The sequence below is a fragment of the Actinia tenebrosa genome, unplaced genomic scaffold (genome assembly GCF_029948245.1).
Source record: "Actinia tenebrosa isolate PJP-AT-01 unplaced genomic scaffold, QUT_ActTen_1.0 PGA_scaffold14__42_contigs__length_11649687, whole genome shotgun sequence".
In the NCBI taxonomy this organism is placed as follows: Eukaryota; Metazoa; Cnidaria; class Anthozoa; order Actiniaria; family Actiniidae; genus Actinia; species Actinia tenebrosa.
Window position 1 is genome coordinate 7,708,345 of NW_028292574.1, and position 13,741 is coordinate 7,722,085.

At 37.9% G+C, this 13,741-nt stretch overlaps 2 protein-coding genes across 2 annotated transcripts; both read right to left on the reverse strand.

The window, feature by feature from the left end:
- Positions 1–1,055: 1,055 nt before the first annotated feature.
- On the reverse strand, positions 1,056–3,626 carry LOC116286284 (uncharacterized). Its single transcript, XM_031692747.2, has 3 exons — positions 2,688–3,626; positions 1,879–2,543; positions 1,056–1,805 (listed from the first exon to the last, which is right to left on the reverse strand). The coding sequence occupies exons 1-3, from the start codon at positions 3,208–3,210 to the stop codon at positions 1,056–1,058; spliced, it is 1,938 nt and encodes a 645-aa protein (XP_031548607.2). The 5' UTR covers positions 3,211–3,626.
- A 555-nt stretch (positions 3,627–4,181) lies between these two features.
- Positions 4,182–6,899, reverse strand: LOC148911397 (uncharacterized). The gene is made up of 7 exons (XM_089029366.1): positions 6,768–6,899; positions 6,590–6,658; positions 6,428–6,478; positions 6,015–6,327; positions 5,737–5,816; positions 5,083–5,597; positions 4,182–4,852 (listed from the first exon to the last, which is right to left on the reverse strand). The coding sequence occupies exons 1-7, from the start codon at positions 6,897–6,899 to the stop codon at positions 4,237–4,239; spliced, it is 1,776 nt and encodes a 591-aa protein (XP_088885492.1). The 3' UTR covers positions 4,182–4,236.
- Between the last annotated feature and the right edge of the window lie 6,842 nt (positions 6,900–13,741).

The window sequence follows — 13,741 nt, forward strand, 5'->3', positions numbered from 1 at the left end:
AAAAGAGAATACTCGTGAACTATCTTCAGAACTATTCAGTGAGTTTATAAATGCTATGAAGAATTATATAAATGTTATAGTTTTCATATCGAGAATCATTGTTGTGTCTGACTCCAAGGGGTAAAGACATGGGTTGTTTTCCGCCATCCTATCAAATCGGTATTGAACGGTTATTTAATCGCATACGCTACATCTTAGCGTGCTGTGGAGGGATGATTGTAGTCAAAAACTCGGAGTTTTGCGATGGACAAAGTCCTCAACCAGATCTACTACAATCTTCGAAGCGCGGGAAGTTTTTTGGGGGTGGATGCTGTTTTCCGTGCCGCCAGAGAAAAGGGATACAAAAAGATCAATCGTAAGCAAATCAGAGACTGGTTAAAGAGACAAGAAGTGTACGCGTTACATCAGCCTGCTCGTCGAAGATTTCCTACCAATAACGGGTAAATGCTCTCTTCCAAATCATGAGGTAGTCCTTCTACGAACGAAATGTTTGGGATGTTAACTACCATTTCCTCGTATGCAGGTTGGTGCATGCCATAACACCATATGATATTTTGAGGAGTCCCATCGAACATGACATCAGCATTTTCTAAAAGTTGTTTAACGAATTGAGTTTTTCCACAACAGGTGGGCCCGGCGATAATGGCTCCAAAAGGGTGTTTCAATCTTGTGTCCATTTCAACAGTAAATGGACCAAAAATCATTTGTCGACTGATTTATATAACTTTTTCTCCTATGGGTGACAAATCGTGAACTTGGGCTAAATGATTAGAAAGTTTAACGAGGTATTTGGACCCACAATGTGATACTGGACGATCTTTACAAACGCGGCGACTCATATTATCACTAAAATGTGTTGTAGAAAAATGAAAGTAGAATTTGGAAACGAGGACTTTTATCCAAATTCGAGGGACAAAAGGGACAAAAGGGACAAAAGCATGCGCGTGTTTCATGTTTCAAATGTCATGTTTATTCAACAAAAACATTGTGTCAAAACTAAGTAAACAATCATATGATATGAGATTACATAATTTTTCACAGCTATTTGATAATGTTTAAATATCTAAGGGGATTGTGGTGATACCATCCTCTAACACTATTCGCTTCGGATAAAAATACGAAAACCCGTTCCGAATTTGATTGTACGTGTAAATACTGTTATTCACAACTCTGAAACCTTTGTTTTGACCTGCACTACTTTTCTTTGTAAGCAAGACACTAAGGTATTTGTCTTTGTCGATGCAATTATTTTTCTTACTGATCCCTTTGCACGAAAACTTATCGCTATCCCCAAAGTAGTAGTAAGTCTTAGAACAAAGACCTATAATACCATCCCCTGACCACTCTTCTTTAAACAGTCCCGGGGTACGCTTATCGTATGCTGCATTTGCAGCACTGTCGGTTCTCGGAAACCAGTTGGACATATCTTGCTTAAAATCATCTTTCAATTCTGGCTTGACGAGTTGCTCGATACTTTCCCCAGCTAAAGCAATATACGCAGAGTCTGTATCCATTTCGCAATATTGGAAATCACTCCTATCTATATATTTGTCAATGAAATCAAAGTAGAACTGAAGCATACGCAACTTTGCATATTGATAAACAAAGAAGCCAATCTGGAGAGGTAGATTCAACTTGATGCGTTTCTTACACGACTGCACCTCGTATGTAGTATCGTCAATAAAATCTATCTGCCTAAAATATGGGGAATTAATAAGCTGACTTGCTTTATTCTCTTTGCAAAATTTTACGTCTCGATGCCTCTCTTGATCTGTAATAGTTTTTCCGTAGCTTGAATTTCCAACCTGGGAATAAAAAGTAAGAACATTAAAAAACACATAGTACAGAAAGGTTGTTTTTTTTTAGGCAGAAACTTACCAACTTCATGGTTTCAGCAATGATGGCTTTATTGGGATCTGCATCTCCAGCACGTCTGGCATTGGATACTGACTCACCAAACGGTTTGAAGCAAGACATGGGAGCGTACTCAATCACTTGGTAGATTCTGGTTACTTCAAGCCCATGATTCAGGTACCATCTTACAAGAGGAGTGGCCAACAGTATTTTTTCTCCAAAGTAACTGCCTATCAGACTCCGTCGCGGAGTGGGCATGATGTTTTGTTCTTCAGCGAAGAGCATCATATGCTCGCCAATATCTTCACGACTGATTTTCGTATTCTTGAAAATGGGGCACATTTCACTAAACTTGGACTTTAGGTGTTCGGGGACCCGTATATCGCATTCAAGGCAACCAAACAGACTCCCATTCTTTATACCATCCAAAATTTGCTTTTGAGTCAGGGTCCAGTGACTGTCTAGTGGCCTTTCAAACCGTTCTTTTAAGAAGTCTCTCAAGGACGGATTGGTTCGTGTTAGCTCTCGCCACTGACATTCCCACATTTCTACTAAGGAATATCCCTCGTTGCGTATGTACTGGGAATTTCGTCGAGTTTCCTCTAGCAGCTCCACCATAGGTTTCTCCCTCCTCTCGTTATACTCTTTCCCTTCAGTCAAATGACAGTCATGTCCATGCCACCAGCAACCTGACTAAAATAAAGCAAAGGAAAGACGGTATTAGTTTGATCTATAGGAATTCTTCCAAGAAAGCTGCTTCAACTTGTTGTAGTATAATCAACAAGTCTCCCTTCCTGTAAACAATTGACATAAAAGTAAAACAAATATCTTACCGTGAAATTGAAAAACAGTACTCGATGGACCATGGAAGCCATCTACTGGTAGTTTCCTGTCCCCAATTCTCTTTTCCGTATCGTTCATATCGTGACGAATTGATATGTTCCTCTGATGGGCTTCCCACTCTAACCACTTCGTTGCCATCCTAATGCTGGTTTCCCTCTTGAAGAGATTTTCTTCGCGTCGACGTGTGTAGGGTCCAGTTGGCATATCTCGCACGATGGCCCATAGATATAGCGCGTTAGCGTCGTAACCAACTACTTTCTGACATGTCTTTGGTTTCTTTCCCAGGGCTATCATTTCTTTTTCTCTGATTTTGGTTTCGTGTTTTTCATGGTACCTGTGGAAGATGATACTTGGACCGCCCACCATGTTAGACTTGAATAGCGTGTAAAGATCTTTATTTTTCTCATTAAACAACGAGAAATTAATACCGGGTTCTAGTGTCTTGAACAGATAGGTGAGAGTCACGCCAGGTATGGAGATTCCCTGTCTCAGCATATCGATGTTTTTCTCCATTCCAGAAGTGACACATCTTCTCTAACGCCGCACAAAACGGTTGAACATCTAAGTTGTTATACCAGACTAGGAATTCTTTGAAGGTCTGCATGTTATGGTCTGCCCATACTTTCTGGCAATACTGGTATTCTTGTTCTGAAATATTTTTGTTGGTAAGCGAAGAGTAGAAAGCTTGGTGAGGAGGTAGGGAATAGTAATTTAGCTTTTCCAGAGAGTCCAGCCACTCATAAGGAAAGAATCCTTTGGTCTTGGGGCACTCATAAGCTTTAAGAAACTTATCGTAGCTGAACCCTGGGGCAAGGAAGTTCGTTACATCGAGGAATCGCAAGTGTTCTGTTTTAAGACACATCATGTTATTGTTCCGTTTGATGGCGAATTGCACCGCTTCGCTCTCTGCCAGAACAGGAAAGAGGAATTCTCTTACCTAGCATTCAGATCGTACTTTCCAGAGTTAAAACCCACAACTGGAAGCTCTTTTAGATAATTTTCCAATCTAACCTATGGCAAAGGGGAAAAAAGGAATAAGGATGAGTATCTTAATTTTAGCGATATTCTAATTTCCTGAAAAAAAAGACATATAGTCAGATTCGTTAGTTCAAAAGTCGTAAACATAAAAAGTATACCATATAGAAGATATCATAAAGATTACCTTCAATTTGAGTAAGGGATGCTTTCTCTTATTCTCTGTCTTTTCGATGTTTCTCAGGACGGGTCTTCTCTCACATAGCTCCTGGTTTAAAGCTCTATAAAACGAAGGCTCTTCTTCTGCCATACTATCTTCATCATTTATGAAGGACCGGTCTTCTTCCGTTTCAGATTCAATATCCTCCTCATCGTCATCATTATCAGAACTCATCACATCTATTCCATTATGTTCTTCTTCGCTATCTGTTTCATTTAGTACGGGAGTGGCTTTCTTCTCTTTCAATCTGTTGTCAATACCTGTAAATACACCATCAAACTGTTCCTTCATTAATCGGTAGCTTTCCATACTGATCGTTTTAAGGTAGTCTACCATTTCTTGAACTAGTAGCTTCGAGTCACCAGTTGAAACAAAACATCTTGGTTGATCGTACCCGGGTACATTAGAGCAAGCATTAACGCTGACGGGTACGTGTTTTGCCTCCCAAAGCATTTTCTCTGTCCCATCGGGATTGTCGTTGCGATCAAAGAAGCATTCAAAATCAAAGGTGGCTCTGTAGGGGAAGAACTTGAGGTGCTGAGGAATACCAATCCCTTCATCCTCAAGATGATCAAAGATGTTTTTGGAATTTTGTAGAAGCCACCTGGGAACTGATAACGAACTTTGGCTTCACATCTACGCTCATGTCGACGTTGGCCATAATCACTCTTGAAATATTTTCCACAGCGACTGCACGAGAAGGACTTGGAATACTTCTTTACATCATTTATGTAAGAGAAATGTCCTTCATACATGTTAAGATACAATGTACTGCCGTAATTACGATAAGAACGGGTCACGAGCTTGGCAATAATTTCTGGAATCAACTCGTCATCATCAGAGTGTGACAGTTCTAATGTGTACACGAAGATATTTACTTCAAAGAGTTTCTCTAAATCTGGAAGGTCATCTGTAGTAACTCCCTGGAAGTCTTGGTCTGTTAAAAACAGGTCCCGATACCTAGAATAAAGAATAAATGACGGTTATAGAAATATATCGAAACAAATTGATGCAACGGTTGTCGTTTAAAGTCTCGGTTTGTGAATAAAATAAATAAAAAAATTTTTCGTTAACTAAAGGCAAACAAAAATGCAATCAAAAGGTCGCTAATTTATTCTAAGTAAACAATTCATCGGTTGACTCCACACTTCACGCTTTCACAAAAGAAACATATGCTTGACAGCACTTACCTTTCAAAATAATGCTTAGTATCCCTTTCCAAGTTTTTAAGATGTGCTCCATTGTGCAGCGCCAATGCACGAAAGAAGCACAAGTTGTCCTCGTATACGTAAGGTCTGCCTGTTCGAAAGTTGCAATCCAATGGAGTAATCCCACGATTTTCAACAACGTAATGTGGAAGTCGTTTTCCTCTACCGATGGGGTGGTTAATAACCTTTGTGACAAAATAAGTAACGTTAGTCACTTGCTCGACGATCCACTTAGAATTTGGACGGTGCTGTCTGGCCCATTCTAGAACATCTAGGTTTTGCAAACCATCACGTACAGGTTGGAGATCAGCAGCAGTTGAAATTTGGAATGGTTCGTCAAAGACGTTATCGTTATTTCTGGAAGAGTAATGGTACTGTAGTTGATTATTCTCAATGTTTCTTAGAATAAACCCAAAGGCGATGTTTAATTTGAACACGGTATCTTGATCGTTGAACACTTGCTCTAGATGTTCAATGAGCCCTCTTGGATGAAGAGACTGAAGACGATAATTATTACCAATTCAGAAGCTTGTTCTTACGAGAAAACCGCGTACGTATGTAACCCCAATGTCGTCTGTACTCTGGTATCTGACTCTGCTCATCTTCGGGGAGTCTATCGATGGATCTGGGATCTACCGACCATGTAGCATTTCCGTCATTCGCTTGTTTATCATTTTTACCGCAGCTTTCTTGTTTCCTTTTCTTGGGGCTTGGTTCTGAAAATAATTAAAGCACTCTAAATTAATTGTACAACCAAGTATAGCTATTCGTATGACTCCCATAATAAACAAATTAATACATTTCTTTTGCATTGTTTGCTATGTACATCCATAGTCACTCGTCTTGAACTAAGGGTTTTTTTAACGAGTAAGAGTCAAAGTTTTAGATTTTCAGTGTATTTTGATAAAACCTACCTGGTTGACCTGTGGCTGGTCTCTTGGTTCCCTTCTTTTTCGGGTGGCATGCTTCTTGGTGCGTTCGGAAGGGTGCCAAATTATCAAACTCCTCTCCACATTGATTACACTTATATTGACGTTTGATAGCCCGACGTTTATGAACGTTTAGTGCATGTCGTCTTGCATCCGATTTCCTCTTGAACTTTTTTCCACAGTGAGGACAGGGATGTCTTTTGTCATCATGAATTTCTCTTTCGTGGCGTTTTAGATCAAATTTTCTCTTGAAAGTCTTCTTACACGTTTTGCAAGTCAAGGGATTATTGGAAGGATCCTTTAAACAAACAAAACAAACATTGAAATTAGTTCATCGAAAATAAACTATTCAACTGACTGAAAATAGTATTAAAAACGTAAAAAGAAACTGAATTTACCTCTCTCGGTACACCAGCTCCGGTCTGAACTTCACTTTCTTGAACTTTAACCTTTAAATAAAGAAAAAATTATAAGATCTTTAAAAAAAATAACACAGCAAAATCAAAACAATCAAATTAGTCTCGCACAAAGTTATTCAACTGTGAAAAAAATATTCTTACCCTGTTGTCTCCACTACTATTTCCAGGCGTTGGCAAATCCACGTTCGATTCCGTGTATGTACAGTTACTCTAAAAAAAATGTTCTCTTGTTAGTAAGAATTAAATTAACTCGGTAAAAAATTAAATAAAATAAAAATAAGATATAAAAAGCTCGATTTTTTGCTTTAAGAATGCTAACCTCAAAATCTGCTGTCGTCAACTCCAAAAGACGATTTAGTGCTAACCCAGTGGATGAATCCGGGATCCTATTCGAGTCCATAAAACTTTCCCATTCTGACAAAGAGTTGATTGCACCAAATTCTTGATCCATGTTAAAGTTGAAATAGGTTGGGCAATCACTACTCCACCCTCTTAATAGGCTGTACATTTGCATTGACGCAAAACACCTGTACAAACATCTCACACCCAATATTTGTACACTTTTTTGCCGAGTCACGCTGTTTTGATTGTTTAATTCCCGCCATTTTACACAAAAGCTATCAACATGATAATTTCTGAAGACTCGTCCCGTCATTTCGATAATCTATGAAAATAATACGGCATTGACGTCATTTCCTGTAAGTTCGGGAGCAATCAGAACTTACATATCAGTTCAGGCGCAATGCAAATGAGTTCAGGCGCAATGCAAATGAGTTCAGGCGCAATGCAAATTAGTTCAGCCACCATCTTGATGTCACTTCCGACTTATCAAATGGACCAATCAGGACCGCGAACGGTTCAGGCGCATTTCAGGCGCAAAAACCGGGGTAATTATCGACCTATAACACTACTGGTGGAGGACAAAACATTAAAAAATTTTATTTCAATTTTTTCTGTTCAGCAGCATTCGCATGAGCCTGCATGTTCCGCACTAAGTTAAGATGGCATGTTCTGGACCGTTCGTACTAGTTCACGATTGCACCACTGCTAGACCTTATTCTTAGTTTTAAGGTAACTGTGTTTCCAGTCCTATTCATGCCACTTGTCATGAGGGCATTTTTATCCATAAAAATGATTGTCGTGTTTGCGGTTGCCGACTTGAGAAGATACCTTGAGAAGATACTGTGAACACCCGCTGTACAAGAGTCTTGTTTTGTAGGAATGCTTTTATTTTTTGTTTTTCTTTTCTGTTTTCCTCTGTGTTTATTTTCGGAAGCGATTGGAGTTTGTAGTTTAGCTGTGAGCAAATAATTACCGCACTTTTCCTGTACTGCAATCACTTTTCCTGTACTGCAATCACTTTTCCCCGTTCTCGTTCAATCTCTCTCATTCGGATAGTTTTTTCTTGATCAATAATTTTTCCTGTTTCTTCTACTGCGCATTTCAAGGCAGCGTTACGAAACCGCGCAAAATTAGCTTTACTTCGAGTTTCTTTGAACTTGTTTCGTTGAAGCTGCCTGGCATCATGGCGCATCCTATCGTATTTAAGCCCTGTTCCGATAATAAAGTTATCATCCTCAAATTTTCGTATTCCTAGATTATTAATCATGGTTGATATTTCGCTTCCCAGTCTCGCTCGAATATCATCCCAAAAGATCAGCGCCATTATGTGGCTATCAATTTTCACTAACAATTAAAATCTCTTCGACTTAGTCGACGGAGTTCTTGTTGAATAAATTATCGTTGGTCGTAGTTTGTCAGAACTTTAGTCGTACCATCAATGACTCTGACTGGAACTGCCTGGTTTTAATTTGCTGCAGGGGCATTTCATGTTTCTATCTTTATCTTGGTTTGTTTATAGATGAAAAATGCTCTGTGATCAAAATCTTTACGGCTTCAGATTCAGCAGAAAAGCTATCATTCGTCAAATACCGTTCCCTTTCGTTTTTACGATTTTTTTCATTTACCTGTCACTACCAAATGTGCAGTCACTCAGCCCCGGTATCCCTTCAACACAGACCAACAGCAAACAGCTTGAAAACCAAATGTTTGGTTCGAAGCAACATAGAATTATCCCAAAGCAAATCAAACATAAGAAACCAATTCTTGTTTTTCTCGTAACTGTGACCATAGTGAGGTGTTTGTGGTATATATCGAGGACTGTAACCATGGTGACAAGAGTTGTTATATACACAACCTCATCATGAAATAATATATCAGGAATGGTGGGCTTTAACCGCATTATTATGACGCTGGTGTGAACGTATTCTTTCTAAGGAAAGGTACGTTTATCTATTGGGGCAGTGTTGAGGGATTCGAATTAAATTGTTTTTGAAATAGTTGTAGCCCTCCCATTTTCACTCAGACATCCACATCAAAATAAAAAGGTTTGACCCTCCACAAAAGTTGAAATAATTACTGATAACTCTCCCCTCTGAAGCCCCACCCCTCCCCCCTCCCAAAAAAAGACCTTTCCTAAATGGATCGACATTTAATCTTTTTGAATTTTTCTGCTTTTTACCCTTTAATTTCTAACCGTCATTATTATTTAGTCTTCACCTGTTTTGATTCTTTTGCTCATCATTCCTTTTTACACTATATCTCAGTCTTCGTCGCCTTCTTCACATTATTCAGGGCTTCCCGGCTAAAGTATTTAAACTATTAAACAGAACTTGAAATAGCTAGTGCAAATTAAACTCCTTTGTCTTTCTTAATGGCTCGGACGGAGCTATTTTGCACTACAGTTAGTATTTGATTATAATAAGGGTTTCTTTTTTTGCTCATAATTATTTTTTTCTTGCTATATATTTAATTCACAAGACACAACAGAACAGTCGATTTCTTGGGAATAAGCAATTCCTTGTTTGAGTTATATAGTCAAATTCTCTTTAATACTTTTTGAAGTAAAACTGATTGAATGGAAAAGTTTTATGGTCAAGATAAACAAAACACAAGCATTTTTATGATTTCTTTTCGTTTTTCATCATTTATTTCATGCACCACTCGACCATTCAATCAGTTCTTATTCTTGATGAGAAGTCATATATATAGCTTACCAAAACCCACTTACCCTTCCCCTGACATTCTGTGCACCTGTTATGTACTGTGATATCAATGGCATGTCACATACACAGCATACCAAAACCAACTTACCCTTCCCCTGACATTCTGTGCACCTGTTGTATACTGTGATATCAATTGTATGTCACATATACAGCATACCAAAACACACTTACCCTTCCCCTGACATTCTGTGCACCTGTTACCACAAACCAAGGATTACACAGCAAACCGCAAAAACAAGCATTCAAACATCTCATCACTATTCAGCTAATTAAATAAAGTGGAAGAAATCATAACAATTTTCAACAATTTTGATAACAACTATTTTCCCGTGTGGTTAACAGATCAACAATGTCGTCAATACAGATTAGTGGCTTCCTCCCTCGGTTTTATACAGATTTTTATCTGAGTGAGAAGGTTTATCTATTGTTTGGACGCCAGTCCGCAACAGTCTGACAACGGCGTTAGTTTCCCCTGCTAGATTTACGTCTCGTTGAGCTTAGTCGTGTGTGCAGTGCTTTACATTATTATGAAGGCGCTATGAAAGTTCAACTGGTATTATTAGTGGAGGTAGGTTTTTTAAATTTAAAAGCTATTTAAATATTGAGTTTTATAGAATATATTCTGTTACACAAGTTTGCAGCATTTGAATCTGAACTATAGCATTTTCCTCTTTTCACAGCCTGAGAAAACGCTGATGAAAAGTCAACACCACAAGACTTGAAAACTACAGACAGTGCTTCCCCTTTCTGCTGGTTAGTTCTGCTGGTTTAGTTAATAAAAGAGCTGGATCTTAGATAATGATGTCCATTTATGAGCTCTGGTCTATATTGGCTCTTGCCAGCCTGGTCAGTAAAATTAATTATTATATGGCAAGGTAATTTCACGCGCTATGATTGGTCAATTTGTGGTCCATAGCTTACGGTACGGACCTCGCACTCTGTTAATAAGAGCTATTTATTATATGGCAAGGTAATTTCACGCGCTATGATTGGTCAATTTGCGGTCCATAACTTACGGTACGGACCTCGCACTCGGTTAATAAGAGCTATTTATTCTATAAATGTGAAAAAATAGGATAAGCTTTTCTAGAATGCATGTATTTTATTGTTTTCAGGCTTTAGTTTTTGAAGGATTTCAAAAGAAATTTATCAGAAGAATGTCAATTAAAAAATGTTGAAAAGTTGAACTTCATTTTTTTGATCATGATCAATTCAGGCCTAAGATCATAGCTCAGTATTAAAATTGCAAAACCCCATGTAGTAACATCTTTGTAGCTCGGACTCAAATTTTGCTATCTTGCTTCCAGTAAGGGTGTATACTTTCCAATTATACTTTATTTGGTATACTCCTAGTGAAGTAAATATATATATTGTAATTGTGCAACATCAATAGAACAACCACGATATTTGGCGAAATAGTCTTGTTTTTGTTGTATCATTGTACTCCATGTATACATTCAAGCACTTTCCTATTGCTTCTGAATATTGTAAGTCATTACATCAGTTCTTTCTATAATGTTACAAAGTCATCTTATTGAACCAATCATGCATAATCATTTTCATGGAAATCCACCCCATGAAAATAGCATGAAAAGTTCCCTGGGATAAAATTCATGGGCCATGATTATTAGGTTGGCTCCAGCAATAGAACCATTATTTTTTCATGGGCCATGAAAAACACATGAAAATTTGGTAATTATTTTCATGGGTAGAGAATTTTTGCCATATTCAGGGGCCATGATTTTAGACACCCCCATGAAAATAGCCCATGAATTTTCAATTTGTTATAAATCATGGGTTTTCAAAGGGCCATGGAAATTCCATGAAATCGCTGTCAGCTGTGCGCAGGAGATATTTCATGGGTTTTTAATGGGTCCTCACACATTCAAGATGATTTTCATGTGCCCTGAATTTGCTAAAAATTCACAAGAAATTCATGTTTTTTTAATGGAGTTTTCATCAGAAAACCATCACATAAAACCATTAAAAACCCCTAAATATACCATGGAAAACCAGTGAATATACCATGGATTTCCCATGAAAAAAATCACAGGTTTTTCATGGATTTTGGGTACATAGGCCACCCGTGCTTCCCAGTTAAGGATTTTAATTTAAAAATCTCACTAAAAAAGCCGCTATTTTCCAAAGAATCATTGAAGAATTGTTTGTCCAAGTCCATCCACTCATTCTAACACTATTGTGAGATCTGAGCTTTCTGTAGTAAAATTACATTATGGTGATTTCTGTTATAATTGCTTTGTTTTCTAAATTACTCTTCATTTTCTACAGGCTTTTCAAAATGTTTGAAGTAGTTGGTTAAAAGTCTGACGTAGCTGGCTGTGATCCTATACAAGAAACAGAAGACTTCAAAGCAATCTCTGGAGCTCCAACATTCCTGCTATAATGAAGTTGTGATTTAGGTAATTTTTGTTTTTGTAAGCTTTGCGTTGTGACTTCAAAATATATTTCTTTTCCAGCTTACATGACAACAAATTGAAAAAAAAAAAAAAAAAAATTCAAGCATAAATTTGATTCTTCCGAGTGTTGTCAATCGTACATCTCTTAGCTCTTTTACTCCAAGGATAGCCTGAGTATCAGACTCTCTCCGGGGAGGAGGGGAGGCGGAGGGGAAAGAGAGAGAGAGGGGAGGAGGAGAGCCCTTCCTTCCCCTCTCTCTCCCCCTCTCGCCTGTCCGTCTCGGAAAGCCCAAGCTGCCCCCCCCCCCCCCCCAAGCCTCCAAGAAGGCCCAAAGCTCACACTAGTTTTTAGCTAGTTATCCCTTCTGTACTTCTCTTAGCTGATCAATGATAAATCACAAGCTCTTATTAATAGCACTGTATGTTTAATCTTCATTTTCCTAATTCGTTAATATTTGAAAGCACTTAAAAATTTCATATAGCTTTTATATTCAGAACAGAGTTTGGAGTTCTATATATCCTAATTGTGTTGATGATTAAACGGCAGAGTATAGATAATAAGTTTAAAACCAATGAAATCAATTGTCCATGTATACCCTGAACAATGTGAGTTTGCCTAATTAAACAGATTTCGGAATCCAGAATACGGAATCCGTGTTTTAGGTAAACCCGAACTATATATTTAATATACATATGAATAGACCATAGCATACGATAAAAAGAGACTGTCTTTAGTAGTAGTGTAGGGACCGTACGGGCCGGATTTTGGGTGGGCTAGTGGTGAACTAGCGGTGGGCTAGCGGTGGGCTAGTGGTGGGCACATTAATTATTCATCATATATTACCATAAAATGACGAGCAGGTATTGCTTGAGGTTGCCATGACGACCAATTGACGTCATAAGGCTATTGTTGACCGGTATGAATAAGTCTTTGTTTCGGGAATGGTGGGCTAGTGGTGGGCACATTAATTATTCATCATTAAAATGACGAGCAGCCTATTGTTTATTAAATCGTTACCATAAAATGACGAGCAGACTATTGTTTATTAAATCGTTACCATAAAATGACGAGCGGACTATTGTTTATTAAATCGTTACCATAAAATGACCAGCAGACTATTGTTTGTTAAATCGTTACCATAAAATGACCAGCAGACTATTGTTTATTAAATCGTTACCATGAAATGACGAGCAGACTATTGTTTATTAAATCGTTACCATAAAATGACGAGCAGACTATTGTTTATTAAATCGTTACCATAAAATGACGAGCAGACTATTGTCTATCAAATCATTACCATAAAACGACGGGTAGGTATTGTTAGGCAAGTTTGGACAACACTTTTGTTTACCAATCCAATTTATAAAGCGCGGGGATTTTGAATTTTTAACTCCAAAACTCAACCAATCAAACAAGCAAGCAAGACCTAAAAAATTTACTTTTGAGAAACGCAATGGCTACGTTATTCCAGTTAGGATCTCGAGGATATCACGCTACCGTCAATGAATTCAAAGGACTAATGAAAATAAATGTTTTTTTTTTTTGAAATGTGTTGAGCAAATTCATGATAACATCCTTCCATAATTCTTTTAAAAGCAAACACCAAAGTTCAGCAATCAACCAAGCGTAAATCTTCCAAACTCTAAAGATATTTCTCATGAAACTCAAGAAATACTTCGAGTATTTGATGACTATTGTATCCAACGCAATGCACTTAATGACTCATAAACGATAAACAATAAGACCTACTAAGTTCTTCCTAATTATGCAAAAATCAGCTGAAAATGATTAGTTCTGTTATCTTGTTCTT